Raw genomic sequence first — 12400 nt, 5'->3', positions numbered from 1 at the left:
TCCTTGTGGGGGGTATTTTCCCATTGGCAGGCATCTCATCAGGAGGACACTTGAGTCTGTGGAAAATGTGTCTGGCAAATTTAGTTCCATTATGTAGAGAAGCTGTGGGCTATTTTTAAACACAGGCAGCATTTGATATGCATTTTAACCTGATTTAGGCCGTGCTACCATGTCTTCGGGAATTCTTAGTTCACAATTTGATGTCTCTGAAAGATTCGAAGGTCTTGCATTTATATAGCATCTTTACTGCAGTAAAACATCCCAAGATGTTTCACCAGAGTGTGATCAAACAATTCAACACATAGCTACATAAGGAATTTTTTTTTAAGTGCCGTATATCTAGATTTGCTCTGGTGGCACTGCAGTTAGCACTGCTGCCTCACAGCACGAGGGACCTGGGTTCAATTCCTGGCTTCAGAAGGAACTCTTCAAAATGCAGAGAGATTCAGAGAATTGGCCAATTTTGATCACTGAATTATGAGAATAATGCACATCAAAACGCTGCCTCTAGCACCAGTGACCTAGGTTCGAATTAGCAAGGTAAATACATGGGGTTATGGGAATGGGATTGTTGTTGGTGCAGGCTCGCTTGGCTAAATGCACTGTTGGGATTCTATGACTACTTCTATGACTACTAATTTCTATGACTACTAATAGGGGTGGCATGGTAGTACAGTGGTTAGCATTGCTGCCTCAATGGGTTAGGTTCCCAGCATGTCTGTGTGGAATTTGCACGTTCTTCCCGTGTCTACATGGGTTTCCTCCGGGTGCTCCGGTTTCCTCCCACGCACTGAAAGACGTGCTGGTTAAGTGCATTGATGCGGAGATGCTGGCATTGGACTGGGGTAAACACTGTAAGAAGTCTCACAACACCAGGTTAAAGTCCAACAGATTCACTTGGTAGCAAATGCCACTTTGTTACCAAATAAACCTGTTGGACTTTAACCTGGTGTTGTGAGACTTCTTAGGTGCATTGACCCAAACAGGTGCCAGATTGTGGTGAATTTCACAATAACTTCATTGCAGTGTTAGTGTAAGCCTTACTTGCGACTCATAATTTAATTTCTTCTTGAAATCACACACCGGTGGTACATTTATTTTGTTTTAAATTTGCAAAAGAGGACGGTAAACTGGGTTTGTGTTTTTTTTATGCGTTAAGAGTTAGTGTATAAGATTACACATGCATTAGGTTTGCGTACAATACAGTGGCTGAAATGTACCAGGTCCTGAGGCTGCACTGGGAGCAGCGCATTGTTCCAGGCACCTGTCACTCACTCATCAGCCCTGGGGAGGGGAGGGGCGGGGCCGGGTGCCGGCCAGTGACGTCACTGCGTCCAGCACGTTGCCCGGCCAATGAGCGCGTCGAACACCGGTTGCTTGGCAACCGCCTATCTTTTTTTAAAGTTTGGTTTTAGAAATTGTTTTTACATTCCTGATAAAATTGATATGTACGTGTTATCGAGAGAGCAATTTGTTTTTTAAAAAAGAGTTGGACATTCAGACCGGGGAGCGCAGCGAGCAATCGCTTCCGGGGTGAAGGTTCGCCTCGCCAAGATGGCGGCTGGGGGTTGGTGTTTATGTGAGTTTCTGAGGTGAGTGAAGTGCTGTTTGTTTTCAGCAGGGGGTTGGATAATAAATATTGTTAGGTGAGGATATTGGGGACCGTTACAAGCAGTTTGACCCGATAAAGTGGGCATATTGATATTTTCGGGAAGGGATCGAATGGTCTTTCCTCTCTTGATGCAGACTGGTCCAGGAGTCCGCGGATTCCTCAGAAAGGAGGTCGCGCCGCTAATTAATTTCAGACTGATTCATTTAAGAATCAATAGTTTGAAAATGATGCATAAATTGACGGGGAAAGTATTGTCACCAGTGATGGGTGGGCATGGCTGACTGGTCTGGGAGATTAGTTTACTTTAGATAATGGGGTCCAACCTTGCCAAGAATGTCTGTGATGTGGAGATGCCGGCATTGGACTGGGGTAAACACAGAAGTCTCACAACACCAGGTTAAAGTCCAACAGGTTTATTTGGTGGCAAACGCCTTTTGGCTAGGATCAAGTTTAGTATTGACACGCTGCATTTGGTTCAAGTCATTAGGTTACATTTCAGCTTCATTTGAAGCAATTTTTTAAAGCGGCATCTGGGCCTTTGGGCTAAGATGCAAATTAGATCAAGCCTTGGAGGTGGAGTTGCACCTACTCCAAACAGCTTGGATCATGTAGGTCAAGCCCAAGACAGGAGGTGAGGGCCCTGTCTTGTCAGCTTGGATCGGGAATGTCCCAACTTGTTGGGACTCTGAATTGGCTTTAATTTGATTGGTTTGGAATAAAGTTTAAAAAAAACGCTAGTTATTTGGCAGCGTTTGCTACCAAATAAACATGTTGGACTTTAACCTGTGAGACTTCTAACTAAAAATATTTGTAATCGAGGCACAAACCTGCCTATTTTTCAACCAGCAGGCTGCCACGGGAGCTTTCGTCTCCCGTCTATAATCGAATTGATTATAGATTCCTATAATCGATTCATTTCTTCAGGTTTTTAATAGATTTCCTTTTGGATGTACTGATCACTAAAGCATTTCTTCTGCTCACAGAGCACTGTCTCTTTAGTGAAATGGATTTCTATTCTATTATTTTGTGTCATTATCATATCTCTGATGTTGACAGTTCAAAATGGTAGAAACGAGCTTTTTCATCAAAAGGAGCCTCATCTCATGGATATTGATTACATTTATGCTGGTTTGATGTTTAGAATTTAAAAGTTAAATTTTACTCAGCTTCTTTTAATTGAGTGTAATCCACGCCATTGGGTTTGCACCTTGCTTCTCATATTTCCTCAGTGTAGACGGTTTTCAGAAATGTTCTATATAATCATATTGCACAGTTTCAGATTGTGCAAGCCATCCCATAAATAAGGTTGCCGGTTTCTTAGCACCTAATTGACTAATGGTAGCTTTCTGCAATGACATATATTAGCAATATCGGCTGCCCATTATATTCCTGATTCATTGATCCTGATGAAAGGGAAGAATGAATGCTACTTTGATACCACCTTATTTTGTGCCATCAGCACACATCTAATGATGTGCAATATTTTTTGCCTTGCTTTATTTTATCAGTAATCTATTAGAATGGTAACCTTCCTGTATGCAGGTTATCTGCTCTGTTTTCCATTAAAACAAATCAGCATGCGACCTTCTGAGTTAGCTCATTACTGTATATAAATTTATTTGTATTGCATATGTAATGGGTGTCAAAAGATTAGAAGGAGGGTATTTGGCGCATCGAGTGTGGACCGATAACAATCTGACCCAGGCCCTATCCTCTTAATTTCATGTATTTATGCTGCTAATTTATCATGACGCTGGGGAGACAATTTAGCACAGCCAATCAACCTAACCTACTGTCTTTGGGGTGTGAGAAGAAACTGGAGGGAAACCTATGCAGTTCCGTGGAGAACGTGCAAACATCACAGTCACCTGAGGACGGAATTGAACTTGTGTTCTGGTGCTGTGAGACAGCCATGCTAAACACTGTGCCACCATGATGCCCTATTAATTGCCCCAGGTTGATATATCCTTTGGGCAGATTGCAGGATCATTGCTGGCATTTCTGTTTGCTTTGGTGTGTCAGGCTGCAGTATCTGAGTAGATGTGAAAAGAGGTTATGGGTGAAAAATTAATTTGTAATTTATAAATTGATGTGCAATTGCAGCCTTTAAAAGTCTATTCATATAACAATTAGCTGTTCATAACCTGTTGTTCTTTCTGCTAGGTTTATGTTTTCATTGATCGTTCCTATGCTTTTCGTAACCGCTGGCTTATCATTCATCCTTGTGGTTGTTTTACTGTATATTCGATTCTGGATCTGCCCAAAGAAGAAAATAACACAAGGTCCAAGAAAATATGGCAAGATGCCACCAGTGGTTGCATTCTTTCACCCTTACTGTAATGCTGGAGGTGGAGGTGAAAGGGTTTTATGGTGTGCAGTAAGAGCTTTGCAGAAGAGGTGAGTCCTAATATTTTCATTTGGGGTCTAGGTAACATTTCAGTTATTTGCTTTCAAGGGACAATATGGTTGTGATATAATTTTAAATGTATAGAATACAAGGTGAAAAAGGAAAAGTAATCCTGAGCATTATTTCAGATTCAATCATGACCTGCTTTACCCTGGTGAGTGGATGGATAAGTGGAGCTGAGCCCACGAGAAGATCAGCCATGATCTTATTGAATGGTGGAACAGGCTTGAGGGGCCAGATGGCCTACTCCTGCTCATAGTTCTTATGTTCTTCTTATGTTCTTATGTCTTCAGGGTGACAAAATGTAGGTAAAATTCATAAAACTTACACATCAATAACCTGCTCGTTGATGCTCAGTTTGGATTCCATCAGGATTGCAGATTCCTGACCTCATTGTAGCCTTTGTCCAATCTTGGATAAAAGAGCTAAACTAAGAAGGTGGCTGAGTGACTGCCCTTGGCATGAAGAAAGCATTTGTCTGAGTGTAGCATCAAGGAGCAATGGCAAAATAGAATCAGTGGAAATAGGGGAGGGACATTCTTCTCTGGTTAGTCATACCTAGCACAAAGGAAGATTGTTGTGGTTGTTCAAAGCCAATAGTCTCAGTCCCAGGATATTGCTTTAGGAATTCCTCAGGTTAGTGTCATTGGCTCAACCATCTCTAGCTGCTTCATCAATGACCTTCCTTTCATCAAAAGGTCAGAAGTGGAGATGTTCGCTGAAGATTGCTCGAGGTTCAGTACCATTTGCAACTCCTCGGAGATACTGAAACAATCTGTGCCAATGTGCAGCAAGACCTGGGCAACATTCAACAGTTTTGCTGAGAAGGTGGCAATTAATATTTGTGCCACAAAATGCCAGACACCAACCATTTCTCTTTGTCATTCAATGACATTGCCATTACTGAATCCCTACTAGCAATATTCTGGGGGTCACCATTGACTAGAAACTGAATTGGACTAACCATATAAATGCTGTGGCTGAAAGAGCAAGTCAGGGCTGGGAATCCTGAGGAGAGTAACTCTTACTCCCGACTCCCCAAAGCCTGGCCAGTATCAACAAGATGGAAGTCAGGAAAGTGTTGGAATACTCCCCACTTGCCTAGATGAATGCAGCTGCAATGACACTTGAGAAGATTGATATCATCCAAGACAAAGTTGCCTGCTTGAATAGCACCCCATCCACCAATTTAAGTGTCACTTCTTCCACTAGTGGACAGTGGCAGCAGTGTGTACCACATAAGAACATAAGAAATAGGAGCAGGAATAGGCCATCTGGCCCTTCGAGCCTGCCCCACCATTCAATAAGATCATGGCTGATCTGTCGTGGCTCAGTTCCACATTCCCGCCCTCTCCCCATAACCCTTAATCCCCTCTCTTATCAAAAACCCATCAACCCGCGTCTTAAAAATATTTAGCGAGGTAGCCTCCACCACTTCAACGGGCAGAGAATTCCAGAGATTCACCACCCTTTGAGTGAAGAAGTTCTTCCTCAACTCTGTTCTAAACTGCCCCCCCTTTATCTTGAGGCTGTGCCCCCTAGTCCTACTGTCCTTTCTGAGCGGGAAGAGTCTCTCCACCTCTATCCTATCCATCCCATTCATCATCTTATACGTCTCAATGAGATCTCCCCTCATTCTTCTAAACTCTAACGAGTACAAGCCTAATTTATTCAGCCTCTCCTCATAGCTCAACCCCCTCAACCCCGGCATCAGCCTAGTAAACCTCCTCTGCACTCCAAGGCCAAAATATCTTTGCGTAAGTACGGCGCCCAAAACTGCACACAGTACTCCAGCTGCGGCCACACCAATGCCCTATACAGCCGCAGCAAGACCTCCCTACTTTTATATTCAATCCCCCTCGCTATGAAGGCCAGCATCCCATTCGCCTTCCTGACCACCTGCTGCACCTGCAAGCTGGGTTTTTGCGACTCATGCACAAGGACCCCGAGGTCCCTCTGCACCGTCGCCTGCTGCAGTTTTTCTCCACGTAAGTAATAGTCCTTCCTACCATTATTCCTACCAAAGTGGACCACCTCGCACCTGCCAACATTAAATTCCATTCGCCAGTTCCTGGCCCATTCGCCCAGCCTATCTAGATCCTTCTGCAGACTCTCCACACCCTCCACACAATTTGCCGTTCCTCCAATCTTGGTGTCATCAGCAAATTTCGACAGCATACACTCGGTTCCCTCCTCCAGATCATCTATATAAATGGTAAATAGCTGAGGCCCCAGCACCAACCCCTGAGGCACTCCACTAGTCACCAACCGCCAATCCGAATAGCACCCATTGACCCCCACTCTTTGCCTCCTATTTGACAACCAACCCTCTATCCACGCTAACACCCTACCCCCAACTCCATGCCCCCTGACCTTCTGCAATAACCTCTTGTGAGGTACCTTGTCAAACGCCTTCTGAAAATCAAGAAAGACCACGTCCACCGGCTCTCCTCTATCCACCGCCCTAGATACATCCTCATAGAACTCCAGTAAATTTGTCAGACACAACTTCCCCTTAACGAAACCGTGCTGCGTCTGCTCTATCAAGCAATTCCCCTCAAGAAGCAGTGCTGCAACTTGCCAAGACAGCTCCTTCCAAACTGTAGCCTCTACCACCTACAAGAAAAAGGACAGCAGATTCATAGTAATGCTACCATCTGCAAGTTCCCATCCAAGCCACTCACCATCCCTGATTTGGAACTATATTACCATTCCTTCACTTTCGCTAGGTCAAAGAAATACTAGGACTGCTTCGCAAAGGGTGTACCTACACCATATGGGCTGCAGTAGTTTGAGAAGGCAGCTCATCACCACCACTTTCGAAGGCAATTAGGGGTGGGAATTAATGCTGGTGTAACCAGCGATGCCTCTATCCCATGGAAGAAACACAGTATTCACAACCTAATAATTCTAAATTCATGCTCATGGATCAAATATCTCCATGGTCTTTGTCCTTTTTTTTGTGACCTCTTCCAGCTCTACAACTCTGAGCGGATTGTGCCTTCCTGCAATTCCTGCTTCCTCCAAGCCCCACACTTGCTCTTGGTGACTCAACCCTAAGCTGTGCAATTTCTCCCATGAGCCACACCACCCCCTTTAAGAAATTCCTTAAAATCCTCTTTGACCAAAGCTACCTCCTTGTTGATTTATTTCTGATTATACCCAAGGAATGCTTTCCGACATTTTCTTATGCTAAAGGTGTTGTGTAAATGCAAGTTATGGAACAAACGTTTCCACAAGGTAGTCCATGCTGAAGATTTATATCCCAGCAAATAGTCACAAATAAAATTTACAATCAAGTTTAGTTTTAAAATTAATATTCAAATTCAAAATATCTGATAATCCCTATTGCATCACAGTACTGTTAATTCTTCATTCTGCATATCAGAACTCTCAAATATCCTGCAAATCATTTTCCACTGCTGCACATTTAATATCAAACTTGATAAACTGTCCTAAAATATATGCATTTGTGAAATTCACAGGTACGAAGATATCATAGTTATTATTTATACTGGAGATAAAAGTGCCACGGAACAAGAAATTCTTGATGGAGCTTACAGGCGGTTTAATATCAAACTTCTTCAACCTGTTCAGTTCATTTTCCTTGAAAAACGATATCTTGTTGAAGCTAGTCTTTATCCATATTTTACACTGCTCGGTCAAAGTCTGGGATCTGTCGTGCTTGGATGGGAGGCCCTGATGAAGTGTGTTCCTGATATCTTTATAGATTCCATGGGCTATGCATTCACATTTCCTCTCTTCAAGTACTTGGGAGGCTGCCAAGTGGGGTGCTATGTTCATTACCCTACCATCAGCACAGACATGCTCTCTGTGGTGAGAGACAGGAATCCAAGGTTTAACAATGCAAGTTTTATATCAACAAATCCTATACTGAGCAATCTCAAACTTTTATACTATTATATCTTTGCTTGGATATATGGATTAGTTGGTTCTTGCAGTGACGTTATAATGGTAAATTCTACATGGACGCTAAATCATATCCTTGCTCTTTGGAATGCTGGTGACCGAACCAACGTTGTCTACCCACCCTGTGATGTACAGACATTCTTGGATATTCCTTTAAAGGATGACAGTAAAAAGACAGAACATTCCATTGTTTCAATTGGCCAGTTTCGCCCAGAGAAGGACCATTCTCTACAAATCAGAGCTTTCAATCAGTTCCTTCAGATGAAGAGGGCTCAGCAGTTAACTGTGAAGCTAATATTAGTTGGAGGTTGCCGTAACACAGATGATGAAGAACGAGTATCTCAGCTGAAAGAACTGTGCGATAATCTGGGAGTTACAGAAAATGTTGAGTTTGAGATTAACATTTCGTTTGAAGAACTTAAAAAACATCTAGCTGAAGCCACTGTTGGACTGCATACCATGTGGAATGAACATTTTGGTATAGGTAAGAATGCTATTAAATCATATATATTGGTTTTAGTATTACCTGTATATTTCAAGAGTGATTGTAGCTCGATTATTTTGACCTATAGGTAATTTTTAAAGACATTTGCATACAAGTTGCAAGAGAAAAAATAGTATTTACAACTCTACTTCAAGTGTAGCTGTAAATGAATGCAATCTTTTTGTTAGTAACTGTAGCTATAAAATGATTCTTGGTAGCATTATATTTTGAGAATGCTTGTGATTCTAGCAGCTGACACCATTACATCCAGCAAGGAACCATGCTAATATGCTCCAACTAGGAACAATGATCAGCTTTTCTTCCATATTTCATGGCAATTGGCTGTCATGGTCTCTGCTTTAATTGTGTCTTGTGCTCATTTTGGAAAGTCAGCAGATGATGAATTCCTAAAGCAAATTCAGTCTCTGATTTATGTTAAGAGGTGGGGCTTCTGCTCATTAAGAAGGCTTCTGCCCAATGTCCGGCATTAATCCATTCCTTCTGCATTTTCATTCAGTCAGAACTATAGGCAAAGACAATGTTTAGTTGCAGCTGCAATCCTTTGATGAAGAAGTCCCTTGAGTTGTTGCAACAGGGCTTTATATGATTTGTTATCACAGTGTAGTAAAACCTGAGCAACCCATTCAGTAACTGAGAGGAAAGATAAAATGTGGTCAGACATGAGATTAGAATTTCAGTTGAGTGAAAGAAAATTGAGGTGAGTAGTAAATAATGAATGAAGCTAGAATCTGGCTTCAAGTGGTGTTTCATCTCCAGAGTCTTGCAATGTGAATTGTTATTCACGTTCTCTTTTCTCACTAATTGCCTGACTACAGTCACAAACTCATTATTATAAACCTGCACCCAGGAAACATTTAACATTCAACCATGAGGCTTCTGTAGAAGGAACCTAGAATCTTGCCAGAAAGGATACGGCAGTCAAAAGATAACTTACAGCTCTACTTGCCCACTACACAGTTGTTTTGAAATATTAAGATTGCCGTTTCACAATGAGTTGTGTCCTGGTACCACCAATTGATTATACAGTTTTGTTAGAGCAATTTAGATATGACTGCCGATAAGTTTTTAAAAATGTAGCTTTTTTATTTGTGCAATAATTTTATTGTACTTCAAACTGATTATCTAATTCAACCTCTAGAATATTTCCAGCCATATCAACTATTGTCGCTTATAATTCATGAGTTGTGCATAGTCTGTGTTATTGAACATGACCATTTACTGATTCTGCAATTTTGTTTTTGCAGGAGTGGTTGAATGCATGGCAGCAGGAACTGTTATTCTAGCCCATAATTCAGGAGGGCCTAAGCTAGATATAGTAGTGCCACATGATGGGGTTGAGACGGGTTTCCTGGCAGACAGTGAAGAAAGTTACGCTAATGCTGTGGATACCATTCTATCACTGTCTCCTGAAAAGAGACTGGATATTAGGAAGAACGCTCGTCAGTCTGTGAGCAGATTCTCTGACCAGGAATTTGAAACATCTTTTATATCTGCTGTGGAACCATTTTTTAACACAAGGTGATATAATTGTTAACAATGTAAATAAATGGAAGCAGTTGGGAGGATAGAGATACAGTGCACTGTAATGCCATGGTTTATATTTATTTGAAAAGGTCTTCAGTGACTGTATTGAAACTCTCATATTAAAAACTTGAAGCAAACTTGTACTTGCTCCTATTTTGTATATAGGGAAAGAGAAAATAGATTTGAAAATCTCTATGTTTATGTTTACTTGCATAACTAAGCTTCAATTATTAGCAACATTAACAACATGTGTCAGGATGCATAAATGAAAAAGACATTAATGACTGCTTGACTATTGAAGTGTGACGTCATAGGGTATACTAATCCTCCCTGCAGCGTTATTGTTTGTTAGATGAAGATGCACAATAGTTATTCTGCAAACAGCGATAATTTATCATTACACTGAGCACCAGCTGCAAGGAGAGAAAAGGCAGAGTGGTGATGTAGAGTAGGCCTCTGTACCCCACTTACCTTCATTTGCTGCAATGAGGTCAATTGTGGAATATATATGAAAGAAAACAGCGTCTGCAATACTCACACTATTCTGGATGTTTCCAAAAATAACATTAAGGTATTTAGCTATAAAATAACTAGATCAGATTCAGATCTCAGCATGTCTGCACACATCTATTCCAATATGGGTTCCTGGGAATCAACAACAAGAAATAGAAAGACGTAAAAAAAAATGCTTGAAACAATCTTACTGTTTGAAGGGGAACATAAATTAGAATTGCTGGTGGTAATGGGTGCAGGGAGAATAATTGCAGAAGCACCAAAAGAACAAATTTGAATACAAGATTATGAAGATATGTCTCAAAAGATTAGTTATTTTCTTGTAATTTGTAAAATTAATTAAATGTATTCCTTGAGACCTGTCGATCTGACCCACGTTTTTAAATCTTACATAAACAAGATAAACTACATTCAATTTTTTAAAAGAAGTGTTTTTGATCAAATGTAAATGTGTATAATTTTCTCTTTGGGTTTCTTCCTCATCAAGGGTTGGATGTGTCAGTCAATGCTGTTATAAGCAATAGCATTTTTGCAATTGGATTTCACTGCTACTCAATCATAAGGTCCTATTCTTTCCTGAGGTGACTAGCCAGAATCTGCTTCGTAAGAAGAGTGCCCTGGATGTGTCGCACAAGTTGTTGCTAGCTGCCTTCAGAACCATTGTCTTCTTGCTCTGCTCACCTGCCTCATCCTTCATCACAGATTTCACACACTTGTAGATGGGGGGATATCAACAGATGAAGCTGAGGATGCCTTCAACTGGTTTAGCTTCTCAGGCAAGTGAAGTAATAGGGTACATCCATTGTCATGCTTTATCTGCTGCCTAGAGGGATAACAGCTGAGGACACCATTACCAATTAATCTTACCCACATTCAATATCAAAGTGTGCGGCTGGCAATGACTCAGGGGAACGAGTCCTGTCCTGTAACATAATAGAAATTCATTTAAAATGTCATTTACGAATGAATGAAAAGGCATTCCTGAACTAAAATCACTAAACTTGACCAATTTTGATGACTTTTATTATTGACTATAGTAACTATACAAATTAGAACTATGGGGGTAAAATATTGCATCCTTGGTGAATTATAATAACCAGATTCCCTGTTGGCTGTCTCGGACTTTGTAGTTAGTGAGTCAGGAAACATCCAGATCACACATTCAGCGATGCATTTTCACTCAAGCTTTTCTTTGAAATACAAGTATAGTTTTGACAGAAATGTGCAACTTCTTGTGTTTCAAGTGGCTGCAGGCATTTCACCAGCTGCAAGAACAATGGGGTTAACTGTATCTATCATTCTAAGGCAGTTGTCATATTTTGTTCTGTGCATTCCTTTTGTGGATTGGGCGTAGACGCGTCTATTTCATCACAGCATTCCTTGGGCTTTCCCTCAGTGTCGGAAGCTTGCATTTTCCTCTGGCTTTCATTCTCCTGTTCTCTTCCTTCATCGAATGTACTTTGGCTGACTCCTTTCCCATCAATGCCTTGTGTTTCGTCCTCCGGATGAAATAGATTTTGTAAAGATTCCAGGAGCTCCACTGTGAGTTCATCCTCTGATTCTTCAAAATTTCTAAGGAGACAAAGAATTTGTACAAATGTCACAAAGAGTCCTAACAAATTAAGAGATGTAGTCACACTAATTAAACTTAGCCATGGTTGAATAGGACGATTTTGGCAATACAGAACTAAATTGTCCCTGGTCTCAGCAGTTAACAATTCTGGTTGTGAATAATATGCTAAAGAATCATAATTTACAGCACAAATTGAATTTCTTTTTAGTAGTCTGGAGAGGAATTTCATGGCTTAGCTCATTTGCAAATCCACACTAATAGACACTGCGTTGTAAATTTAAATACATCATGACTGGTGAGGCTATGGAGCTCATAGCATATCACTCTGTTCTTGCT

At 41.0% G+C, this 12400-nt stretch overlaps 2 protein-coding genes across 2 annotated transcripts in view; one reads left to right on the top strand and one right to left on the bottom strand.

Moving 5' to 3' along the window:
* Nucleotides 1-1534: 1534 nt before the first annotated feature.
* Nucleotides 1535-10775, top strand: alg11 (ALG11 alpha-1,2-mannosyltransferase). Its single transcript, XM_080197517.1, has 4 exons — nt 1535-1592; nt 3776-4009; nt 7505-8433; nt 9699-10775. Exons 1-4 carry the CDS (start codon nt 1555-1557, stop codon nt 9974-9976), a joined length of 1479 nt encoding a protein of 492 aa, XP_080053643.1. The 5' UTR covers nt 1535-1554; the 3' UTR covers nt 9977-10775.
* A 136-nt stretch (nt 10776-10911) lies between these two features.
* Nucleotides 10912-12400, bottom strand: part of nek5 (NIMA related kinase 5) — a 53846-nt gene continuing 52357 nt past the window's right edge. The window contains exon 22 of the mRNA XM_080197518.1: nt 10912-12063. Within this exon, the coding sequence (XP_080053644.1) occupies nt 11787-12063 (277 nt within the window). The 3' untranslated portion in view covers nt 10912-11786. The remainder of the gene's footprint in view (nt 12064-12400) is intronic.

The sequence above is a fragment of the Carcharhinus amblyrhynchos genome, chromosome 10 (genome assembly GCF_965287045.1).
Source record: "Carcharhinus amblyrhynchos chromosome 10, sCarAmb.v2.hapA, whole genome shotgun sequence".
Lineage (NCBI taxonomy): Eukaryota > Metazoa > Chordata > Chondrichthyes > Carcharhiniformes > Carcharhinidae > Carcharhinus > Carcharhinus amblyrhynchos.
The sequence above is the reverse complement of the archived record's forward strand: the minus strand, read 5'-3'. Positions and strand labels throughout refer to the sequence as shown.